This window comes from Harpia harpyja, chromosome 14, assembly GCF_026419915.1.
Source record: "Harpia harpyja isolate bHarHar1 chromosome 14, bHarHar1 primary haplotype, whole genome shotgun sequence".
NCBI classification, from domain to species: domain Eukaryota; kingdom Metazoa; phylum Chordata; class Aves; order Accipitriformes; family Accipitridae; genus Harpia; species Harpia harpyja.
In genome coordinates, this window is record NC_068953.1 from 18,751,653 (window position 1) to 18,763,909 (window position 12,257).

Sequence of the window (12,257 nt, forward strand, 5' to 3'; positions counted from 1 at the left end):
TCGCTCGTCCGATCTGTTTTTGCTCGGCGGCCGGTGGCTCGCTGCCATCCCCTAAGCAACACGCCGGGCTATATAAGCGACCTCGCCGCCTCGGCTGCGGGGAGGCTCGCACACAGGCCAGCTCGGCGGCAGTGCAGGGGAGGTTTCGGTAAGCTGCAATTCTTTCTCTTCTTCCCAACTGGCTACAAATCCCTTAACCCGCAGCTGACAACCCCTCGCCTCGCCCCCGGACCGCAGCTCGGCTGGCGGCTCTGTGGCGAGAGGACGAGACTCTCCTTAATTGTGGATTTTATGTTTTTTGTAGGTAAGAGCAAAATAAAAAACCCAACCCTGCTAAGTTTTTCCCCTTTGTTGCAGCTAGCGGTTATATAATCTTGCTGTGTTATTAAGGTGGTGTAATTAAGAGTGGCTGTGACTGAGGGCAAGGTGGAAAATAATTGATGGGCAGATGAAGGCACAGAGCCTGCGGGCTGGAAAACATCAGTGGGGATGCGGTTCTCTGCATCCCACTTCTCCCCTCCTCATCCCAGCTAATAGGTTTGGGACAGGGTTATGGGGATGGCTAGAGCCGGGGGCTCGGGGGGGGACAGTGGTTTGCTCACACAGGGCTGTTTGATCTCCCGCGGCTCCGTTCCGCGCCGGCTCCCCCAGCCCCCTGCCAGAGAGGGGACGCCGGCGATGCCAAACCCTCCCCACCACTGGGATCCAGCCACTTGAATCCCCCCTTTCCCAGCATCGCATGTCCCAGGGAAAGAGGGATGCATCCCGTTCCAAACCCAGCGCCGAACAAGTCGCAGACAGCTCCCAAAATAGCCGCCGAGTGGGAAACAGTCTTTCAGCCTGGATTAATTTTTCCTGGTTTTTGTCTGGCTGCAAGTTCACAACCCCGCCGTAAGCCCACAAAACACCACTCATGTGTTGCTTGTTATTTTTGCTTGACTGGGATTTGCTGAGCCATAATCAAAGTATTTCCTAGTCCCACATTCCCTGGTCTCGGAGCGGATGGTTAATACCGCTTACAAATAACAGGGTGTTCTCACTGGCGGCTGCCTTTTGTCAGCCTCCTTTTGTGGGTAAACTGAGGCACTGAAAGGCTGAGGCAAAATTTTCACCCCCCAAGTTCATTAATTTTAGGTGCATAAAATAAAGCACCTGGAATTCCAGCTAGTGTCACTCGAGATAACACCAGTTCCATGGGTACCTTCAGAAATCAAATACCCAAATGTTTGACGCTGCAGGGCTAATGGACTCACTTAAAACAAAATCTGAATTTGCTGAGCTGGGGAAGAGCAACACAAAGCCTCAGTCCCTCATCTCTGAGTGCAGAAAAAGGAGAATATTTGGCTTCTTGTTCACATTTGCAGTGAAGACTTGGCTTGTGCATGGGGTTTTCTGCTTTCAGAGGCGCTCAGGAGCCTTTCCCCTCCCCACGCTCCCATGATGTACTGGGATAAGATGCTGTTGTTGCACTAAGCCCAGTTTTCAGGCAGAGGAATGGAGGCATGAAGATGTTCCTGTTCATGTGGGGGGCAGAGCAGGGTGCCGGGGGGGCCTGTGGAACCCCACGGGCTGTGAGAGCATCCCTGCAGAAGCATTTAAGCTGTTAAAAGGCACTTTAAAGAGATGTCATTACAAAACAGCGCTCTGCAGAATAGATTTGGGCTCAGATGTGATGGCGAGAAGTGGAGGGGATGTGAGTGCAGATGGAGAGCCACTGCTGCTCCCCCTCGGGGGTTAAGTGGGGGGCTTCTGGGGGTGGATGGGTGGGCAGGGGGTATAAGCAGCCCCACAGCATGTTTTGGACTGGTTCAGCCTGGGAGAAGCTCCCTGAAAGCAGCAGGACCCCAGGTGAGCCTTGACACAGCTGGGCTTGTCTCCACAGGTCTGGGGAAGGTGTGGGACGGCTGCAGATACTCCGAGAAGCCCCCAGTCACCTCTGGAGACAACGATGGTCACCGCAAAAGCATGGATCATCCTCATCCTCCTCCTGGGACCCACGTCCATTTTAGGTGAAGGTTAAACGTTTCTATTCCTGTCTTTGTGCTGTCCCCTGCCCGCGGGCATGCCAGCATGAAGGCATGTCTGCCGGCGGCCGCTGAGCCAGCAGACACGGGCTCGACATTGATGCCGGCTGCTGCTCTGGGTCAGCGCAGGGTTCATCCAGCCAAACGACTTCTAGATGAGCGCTGGTGTCCATCCAGCCCACAGAGCAGGGGCAAGGCCCGTCTGCAAGCCAGCCAGCCTCTGGTTGACCAGGGATGAGCCCCCCCTGCCCACCAGATGTGCTGGGACCATCCCTGCCTGCCACCCCCGAGACCCCATGGTGCCCAGCCTGCACCCCGGCTCCCATCCCAGCTCCCCTCTGCTCTGAGCAGACCCACCCTGGCCAGTACCTCATCTATCGCCCGAGCACGAACCAAGCCCAGTCTCTGAGCTGAGCCCTTGGGAAGAAGCAACGTGGCTCTTCTCCAGGAGACGATGCGCGAGGTAACAGGATCTGTCTGCTGCTGGCTCTGGCAGGTCGCACATACCAAAGCGCTGAGCGATAAGCAACCTGCCCCTCTGCTCCAGCGGGTCTTGCAGAGAAAACCTGTTTGCAGCCTCTTTGGATTTGTTTTCGGAGGCTATAAAGGAATTTTGCCCCGAAGTACTCTGGCCACATGCCTGGGGCTAAGATCAGGGAGAGTCAATTTGTCACTAGGGAGGTGCTGAGCCCCCAGGAGCTGGGCACAGGCGAGAGCCAGTGCTGGGCAGCTTCGGGCTTAGCTCCCCAGTTTAAATGGGACTGGTCCCAGCAAGCACCCCAGGAACCAGCCACGACCACAAGCTCCCTTTGGGCACACAGGCAGCAAGCAATTGCAGAAACCAGTCCATGCCCCATAGCGACAACCAACCTCATCCACCTCGGGTTCATTTCTCCCTGGACAGAGAGAGGCAGATATATTTTATGTCTCCAGCTATAAAAAGATGATTTGATCTGAGCTGCTCCAACACAGAAAGCACAAAAAAGTTTTTCTTGGGTGATAAGAGAAATGGCAAATTTGCATCACACCTGAGCTGCAGTGATGCTGTGGAACATCTCTGTCACACACTTCACTTGGCATCTCCTGCACTGCATCCCACAGGAGCTCTAACTGGTGGCTCTAACCAGCCACAACCCAAAGGGAAATCTGAAAAACTGAGCCTAAGGAGGCCCAATCCCTTGAATCTAATTAATTTCTTATTAATCTAATTTAATCTCTAATTTATTGACCCTTAGGTCAAAGGCTTCTGAAACCAGCCCTCGGCAGGATCCAGATAGGACAGAAAACCTTCAGCCCGCTGGTAATGCTCAGCTTGGAGAGTAAGTTATTTCCCAGCTCGGGCAGCTTTCCCTCGCCGGGACAAGAGGTGTTTGCATGCATATTATTTTTTTTCAGCCTTAATTTACAACTGAACAATACTATTTGAGTAGGTGAGGACATTTAGGCAATGGAATAAATGTTAATCATCTGCAACCTCCTGTAGGGTTTTGGCTATTGCTGACACATGCTCTTGGCTCCTCTCCTGGAAAAGTGAAGGTCAAGTGCGTGACCACAGCCCCGATTCCCGTGGGAGGCACGTGTGGGCTGGGAGGGCGAGGAGAGCCCAGGGATGGGCAAACACGTGCTCTGACTTGCCCTTCCCCTGCCCAGCCTGTCACCACGCCTGGGACAGTTTGCAACACCATTGCTTTAGAATTAAAGCCTGTGGGGCATTAATTACCTGTAGAACCCACTCTGCTCATTAATCCCCAGGAGATACCCTGACCCCTCAAGCTTTACTGCCCAGCACTCAGGATTTAAATTCCAGCAGGGACTGAAAGGGCTGGACATGCTGATGCCATAGCCAAGGGATTAAGGGACTTTCCCAGCCTCCCATCCAGCTCCTAGCAGCTCTCTTAGCTGTTGGGGAGAATCAAAGCACTGAAAACATGGACACTCAGAGGTCCCCTCCACCTGCTGAGAGGTATTTTTAAGAAAACTATCAGGAAAATTGTTTTCCCCTCAAAGTGGATAGCATAAGGCAGTGATGCTGAGGCTGGGGCTTACAGAGCAGGGGCTGACTCCTGCTTCTCTAGGGAGAAATAAAATAAAATCTTGAGGTTTTGACCAATGCAGTTGGAAACTAAAGCGTCTGCCCTTGGCAGCAGTGAGCTGTAAACTCAGTTTTTGACTCCAGGAGAGGGTGTGCCACACCTGGTCAGGTTGAGCAGCCAGGCTTGGTACAGCCAGGCCAGTGGGAGGGACCGGTGCTCAGCCAGGGAGCAGGCAAAACCTGCCCAAATCACCCCGCACGTCCTCTGCCCGCAGGTACAAGAAGCAGCTCTCGCAGGGGAGACCCGACCTTCGCCTACGCCAGACGCAGTACGTTCCTGCCGGCTGGTGCCGTGGGGTAGCCCCATCCCTCCCCACGTCCCCGCTGGTGCTCAACCCCTCAGCTTCTCCCTTCTCCTCCGCTTTCTGCTTTTTGTGCTGTTGAGGTGCTACCCAGAGCCATATAATGCCATTTTTCCTCTGCAGGACTCCCCTCCTCCTTTCTTATCATCACCAGCCCTGCAGAGTAAGGCAGCCAATTCTAAACAAGCTTAGGATCTTACTAGGACCACACTTTAATCTGTTACACGTTAAATTTTTGCTTGGGGCAAGTACAGACGGACATTTATCCATGTGCTGCCTGGGACGGGACCACGTCCCCCAAATTGCTAAATAAGGTCTATGGATGCACCACTTGGGATGCTGAACTTGGAGAAGCTGACGTGCCAAGAGATTAAAAACTCACCCATCTAAGCCAAGTGCTTGCTCCAAACCAGACATGACATTCCCGTGGCTGCTCACATTCAAATGGTCTTTTCCAGCCACTTGCTTTTTTAAACCAGGGGTTCGTTTTCGACCACCACTATTGGAACAGTCCAGCCGTGTGCCTGTCTGCCTTTCTAGGAAATAACCCAACCTGGTTCATTACAAATCGAGTGGAAGAGTAGGTGTGGGAGATGACATGGCACATGTCTCTAAGAAACCTCATTTTTAGAAACTTTAGTCACAGGCGCATCCTCATAAACATTATTAGAACATTGTCATTTAAAAATAAACCCAAACCACAGACTTGGAGTGGATCTCATCCATTCAAAGCAGCTTAAATTAATACCATCTAGTAGCCCGGTTAAAGAAATTCCTTTCAAAATCTAACCACATATTAAACTCTCTATAAACCCTCTTTGTGTTTTACATATCAGCTGGCCCCTAACATGCTCAGCCTGCTCGGTAGCATCTTGGGCTTCTGTTTTGCACACAGTAAAACTGGTGTTCACAATAGGACACATGCTTCCCCTATAGAGAACATATGTTGAAGTATGGTTAAAGACATTCAACATGATAATATCAACAATTTTACCCTTTTGGGGGTTTTGTTTTTTTTTTATTTAACCGCATTTGAAATGCAGGCGAGCGTTGACCCTCAGACAGCATTTAAATGACAATGTGTGTTTGATTTCCTTTAAGCCAAAGTTATTCAACACTAAGCAGGAGCTGCATGCACTTTGCTCCCCTCGAGTTTATCTTAGTCATCCTGAATTCGGTAGCCTGCAGGTAATTAAGTCAGAAGCCTTCAGATGCCTCCTCCTGCTTTATTTCCCAGCTCCCTGAGCATGCTTTGAGTTTGTTTAATCCATGTGGCGTGTAATATCCAAATGCATAGTCTGAGCTCTATAGAAGCTATAGAGAAGCTGCTAAGAAAACAACTGCCCGTTTTCAGACAGCTGTACGTGTGATGTGCGTCTCAGTAACACACCACTGATGTTATTCAAGGTCCACTGGTGCAAGATTCAAAAAAGTTTTTGTCTCCATGGTCGAAATGGAGCGAGTGCTCAGCAATGTGTGGCCAAACCGGTGTGCAGAAGCGTACCAGATCCTGCCTAGCTGAACACCTCTGGGGCGTGCACTGTAACGAAGCAACTGAGGAAGGGCGGCTCTGCATTGGACATGTTTGCTCAGGTGCTCCTATAACCTCACTTACGGGCAGGGGATGATGTCCTGATCTCACCACTGTGTAGGCATTGTATTCCCTTCACTGTCATTTTACCATCTTTCTCTCCCTTCCCAGAATTTCGTGATGCTGGTGCCTTCCCCAGAAGGGCTGGGGAGTACTAAGGGAGCAGAGCATGGGGAGTTTATAGCCAAATAGTAAGATAAGGGGGGGATCCAGATACGGGGAATCATCAGGGACCCATAAAGATCCTGGGCATATAGGAAAGATCTCATTAATCTTGTTATAACAGCAGCTCTCAAGGTGGAGTCAGCGACTGCAGGCAGCTGCCTCCATGCAATCTCCAAGAAGGGGAAGAGTTGGGAATATCGAATTGCCACAGCCCCTGCTGAAGGGCCTTGTAATTAATTATATTACTCTTCTAATCCCCTTTTAAACAAATCATTCTGAAAATAGTCTATGTTTTCTCCAGGAAAGTTGTTTCAGGTTTTCCCTGATTTCTTGCATTTCCAGCTATAAAAGAATTATCAGGTAGCTGCTGTACAGGGATGCTCTGTGATTATAAAAGGAATGAGCTGAGCCCTTGCCTTGGGAAGAGATAGATCGTTATTTAGGATTTATCACTATAGGCAATGAAAATGTTTCAGAATCACTGTTTGGGAGACCATTCGTTAAACCCGTTGGGTAATGCTCATTTGGCAATTAACCTATGTCCTGCTCAAGCCAGGATACCACTGAATAAGGGGTGACAGCTTTTAAGATAGACCAAAGCCATGACTTTTGGGCATGAGTTGGTAACAGAAACCTACAAAGTTTAAGGCATTTGGATTTGTAATTTTGCCACGGTTGAGCTAAGAGCTCACATGCTGATCTGGATTCAAATTTCCCTGAAATTCAGCCCTTTGGGGAAGGTAAATAACAGTTCCTAGCTGTAACGATATCCACGTGGCTGCTTTCTACTAATTGTCAGGTTCAAAATGACATCGTCCCTGTATTTCTAATGCACAGCTGTTGATAATCAGTAAAAATATGGTTTGGATACAATTTATTCCTTATGCAGTATCTGCCTTATTGCATCTAAATTAAAAGCAGACGCGAGACTGTGCCGTGAGCATTACGGGGACTCCAGGTTGCTTTCTGACTCGCCTGCCTCTCCTCCAGCCTGCAACATCACCTGCCCCATGGGCCGTGTCAATGCCGACTGCGATGCCTGCATGTGCGAGGATGCAACCCTGCACGGGAAGGTCTCTCTTGAGGATGGGTCGCCCGCTGTCGATGCCCGGGTCTACCTGCAAGCCAAGAAACTCAAGCTGTTGACAACGGCCGACAACAGGGGCATGTTTAGGATCCCAGGGGTTTGTCCCGATGGCAAAAACACACTTAAAATAAAGAAAGCCAAATATGCAACAGCCACTGTCACCGTGCCTGAGAGCAACAGAAGAAACCTGGCGATCCAAGTGCAGCTGCAACGATCAGGTAGTCCCAAAGAGGGGGGGAATGCAGGAGGCTTTATGCAGTAATCGGAAATAAACTGTGATTTTAGGTCTGGAAGAGTAATGAGATGGCCATTTCCTCCTCCCGCAGGCAAACCCTACATTTTCAGGAGCCCCGAGGACAAAGCCAGGAGAGTGGGACAGAGCGTATCACTCTGCTGCGATGCCCTTGGGAGCCCAGCCCCTGACCGCTATTTCTGGTAAGGAATTCAAGTTTGATCAGGCAGAAGTCTTAGGTGTCCCGCAGATTCAACATTTCTCTCCTTACCATCTCCACAAAGGTGGGGTTTTTTAGCTATAAAACAGCTAAATATGCTCAGAACCAATTGCTTCAAATGATGGTTTCCTCGAGATGTGCAGAGCTGGAATTTCTCACAGGTGCAGTAACGTCATCTGCCGAGGGACTTACTGGAAAAACATACAAATAAGAGTTTGAAAAACCTCAGCAGGCACGACTGGCAGCTCTGCCTGCCTGCCAACTGCCCAGCAGCCACATCTCAGTACTGCCAGGGGATGGGGAATAATTTTTAGGTGATGCCACTGAGGGGAAACTGAGGCAAGAGGTCTGGCAAAATCCACATTGCAGATGCAGGATTTGGCCTTCACTCTGCTCCGGCCAGGCGGTCAGCCTCTGTCCCCTTAACCTTCTGCCTGTTCCTGGCAGGTACCACAATGGCTCACTGCTGGATCCCTCCTTATACAAATATAAAAACAACCTGATTCTGAAGAACCTGAACAGAGACCAGTCTGGAGAGTATTTCTGCAAGGCCAGCAGTGCCGGTGGGTCGGCGAAGTCCCAATCTGCCAAGCTTGCTGTCATAGGTAAGAGAAAATGTGCATGATGCTCTCCAAGCAGCTGGGGAGGCGGCAGCGTGCAGAAACCAGAAATCGTGATACATGTGGGAAAGAAGATTTGCAGGAAAAGTATGCAGGTTTTATTTCATGCATCCGTTAGCAGATAAGCTTGTGTGAGCTGGTTATGAACCAGATGCTGTCTACAAACTGGAGCTCTGGATTGCAGGTGACCTGCCAAGCTCAATCTGCTGTTTTCAGCAGATTTCTCACTGCACTTGCTGCCTGACGTGCATATTCCTGTTTGTTTAGGGTTTTTTTAAACCTTGGGACACATTTTAGTCTGTCCCTAGCCAAAAAGCCAGGCAGCTGCAGAACATCTAGCCGAGGGTGAGTTAGATGGCAGTGGTGGGTAAGCAGGAGCTCAGACGCTCCTGCAAACAGCACTGCTCTTAGTCAGGTACCTAAAGTTAAAGCCGAGCATCTGCTTCACCAAAACAGAGGCCAGATAAATTCAGCTAACCAAAATCCTGCAAAACACCTGTTTTATGGCTGCAAAAACCTCACTGTTATTGGAAGCAATGTTTAGCGCTGAGGGCTTCAGACCACATAGCGATGACTGTACAATTATTTCATGCTGCTCATTAAGAAATCCTATTCAACAGGAAGACAAGAGGCAGCCTGCAACTCCCAACCCCAAAGCCACCTCATCCGACTTCCTCACGACTGCTTCCAAAAAGCAACAAACTCCTTCTACTATGACGTGGGCAAGTGCCCAGCGAAGACCTGCGCTGGGAAGCTGGATAAGGGACTCCGGTGTAAGGATAACGTTGCCTACTGCTGCGGGGTGTCCAAGATGGAAACCAGAGACATCTCCTGCAATGGGTACACGCTCCCCACTAAAGTTGTTGTAGAATGTGGCTGCAAAAAATGCACTGAGACCAAAATAACAGTTCGAGGCAGAGCCACAGCAGCAGATAACGGTGAGCCACTGAGGTTTGGCCACATCTACATGGGCAACAAGAGAGTGAGTATGACTGGCTACAAGGGAACCTTCTCCATCCACGTCCCAGCAGACACGGAGAGACTTGTTCTAACTTTTGTTGATCGGCTGCAGAAGTTTGTGAACACAACGAAAGTTCTGCCCTTCAAGGAAAATGGAGGTGCTGTGTTTCACGAGATCAAGCTACTAAGAAAGAAAGCCCCCGTTACACTGGAATCCACCGAAACCAACGTGATTTCTTTGGGAGAAATGGAAGAAGATGATCCAATTGCCGAATTAGAAATTCCACCCAATGCATTTTACAGGAAAAATGGAGAAGCCTACAAAGGCAAAGTGAAAGCCAGCGTGACATTTCTGGACCCAAGAAACATCTCAACGGCTGCTGTGACACAAAGTGACCTGAACTTTGTAGACGAGGAAGGAGACATATTTCCTCTCCGCACGTATGGCATGTTTTCTGTGGACTTCACTGACGAGCAGGGCACCGAGTCTCTTAATGCAGAAGATGTGAAGGTTCATTTGGATGCTGCTCAGGTCAAGATGCCAGAGCACCTGCAAGAGATGAAGCTTTGGTCCCTGAACCCGGAGACAGGATTATGGGAGGAAGAAGGGGACTTCAACCCTGAGAAAAGCAGACGGCGCAAAAGGGAGGAGAGAACTTTTTTGGTTGGGAACATGGAGATCAAAGAAAGGCGGCTTTTTAACCTGGATGTCCCAGAGAGCAGACGGTGTTACGTCAAAGTCCGAGCCTACAGAAGCGAGAGATTTCTGCAAAGTGAGCAGATCCAAGGGGTTGTAATTTCTATTATAAACATGGAGCCAGAACCGGGGTTCTCCTCCAACCCCAGAGCATGGGGCCGTTTCGACAGCGTAGTCACTGGTCCCAACGGCGCCTGCGTGCCCGCCTTCTGCGACGAGCAAAACCCTGAGGCCTATGCAGCTTATATATTGGCAAGCATGGGGGGCGAAGAGCTTGAAGCTGTGTCCTCTGCTCCCAAACTCAACCCTAACGCTATTGGAGTCCCACAGCCATATCTCAACAAGCTCAACTACAGGAGAACAGACCACGAGGACTCCAACACTAAGAAAACAGCATTCAGCATTAACATGGCCAAGCCAAGCCCTAATTCCCCAGAAGAGAACAACGGCCCTGTTTATGCCTATGAAAACCTAAAAGAATGCGAGGAAGCTCCACACAGTGCTGCTCACTTCAGGTTTTACAGGATAGAGGGAGACCGGTACGACTACAACACTGTTCCCTTCAGTGAAGATGACCTCATGAGCTGGACCGATGACTACCTGGCATGGTGGCCCAAGCCCATGGAATTTAGGGCCTGCTACATTAAAGTAAAAATAAATGGACCCCAAGAAGTGAACGTAAGATCTCGTAACATGGGTGGGACGCACCCGCGTACCATTGGCAAGCTCTACGGCATCAGGGACGTCCGCAGCATTCGTGACTCCGAGCAGCCGGATGTGTCAGCAGCCTGCCTGGAGTTCAAGTGCAGCGGCATGCTCTTTGACCAAGACCGTGTGGACCGCACGCTCGTGAAAGTGGTCCCACAAGGCAGCTGCCGCCGAGTAAGCGTCAACAGCATGCTCCATGAGTACCTGGTGAACCACCTCCCCATGGCTACAAACAATGACTCCAGCGAGTACACAATGCTGGCACCTCTCGACCCCCTGGGACACAACTATGGCATCTACACCGTCACTGATCAAGACCCAAGGATCGCCAAGGAAATCGCTCTGGGCAGGTGTTTCGATGGCACATCTGATGGCACCTCCAGAACCATGAAGAGCAACGTTGGCATTGGGTTGACTTTCACCTGTTCGGAGAGGAGCGCAGCTGAACAAAGCATCTTCCAGTCTCAGAGGAACTCGGGCCAGCAGTCCATGCTGGTTCTGCCAGGGGAGAGCCCCGCATACCGAAGGCAGCCAGCAAGCCGCCGAACCACCCAAGGCAGGATCCCGATGAGAGGTCAACGTTCTCCCACATACTAGAGCTGTATAGGAGCCTTAGTAAAGTCGCTCACACTCGATTAAATATAATTTGAAAGAAACACCTACCTGCTAATAACCTAATTCAAAGCTAGTAGGTGTCATTATTTTTGAGACATAATTAAGGTGCACTTTTTTTTTTTTTTTTTCACCAGAAAGGAAAGACATGAGGCAAAAGTTGGGGGCCAGTAGTGGCAGTGAGTTCATGTCTTATTAAATGCATCCATAAAAATCTTCTTTCTGCCTGACATTAAACAGCTTCACATGATACCCTAAAGGAAAGACTAAACACCTGATTCAATTAAGTCACATACATAAAACATTCTTCTGTTCTGCATCTGCAGACTTTGCCAGCCCAAGTACCTGTACAGTAGTTGGCAACATGAAAAGGAATAAACTGATTTCCTCATACTGAATTCAACTGCAAGGTTTTGTACTTGAAATGTAAGTATTTTATTTATTTCTAGCTTGTTTTAGAATGACTGTATTCAAGCTAAACTACCGGCAGCTGCATTTCTAAGAACTCACATGCTCGATAGCACAGAGAAGCCATGTGGATTTGTAGGCTCCACGTGGATAAAACTACAGTTTTTTCTTGCTTCTTGCATTATTTGACAAGAAAATCCATGCTCTATTGATAGGGTAGGTTAATAAAAAAAGTAATTTTGTAACTTTGACAATGCTGTGTTGCTTTTGTGTTTGAAATGCCGAAGTAAATAAACCACGTGTAGAGCTGACCAAAGAATAACCTGCAAAATTTCACCTTTCTGTTCACAAACAGCTCACAGCTTTATCAATGTGAGACTGATCCTGGGTACGGGTGAGGGGTTTGGTGGGTAGCTGGTGCTCCCCCAGGTCCAGGGTTTGGCCACGGCATGCTGTGGTCAGGGAATTTGTCCCCAGCTTGAGATGTGGAGAGTCAGCAACAGTGCTGGCAGAAGTGGAGCAGCAGGTTTGGGCAAGGG

General features: G+C 49.6%; 1 protein-coding gene across 1 annotated transcript; it reads left to right on the top strand.

The window, feature by feature from the left end:
• On the top strand, positions 1 to 11,972 carry CILP (cartilage intermediate layer protein). Its single transcript, XM_052807932.1, is given in 10 exon segments — positions 1 to 148; positions 1,883 to 2,009; positions 3,260 to 3,343; positions 4,332 to 4,385; positions 5,826 to 6,011; positions 7,165 to 7,479; positions 7,588 to 7,696; positions 8,161 to 8,318; positions 8,954 to 11,205; positions 11,208 to 11,972. Coding segments are annotated over 9 exon segments (3,360 nt in total). The 5' UTR covers positions 1 to 148; positions 1,883 to 1,948; the 3' UTR covers positions 11,349 to 11,972.
• Positions 11,973 to 12,257: the final 285 nt, after the last annotated feature.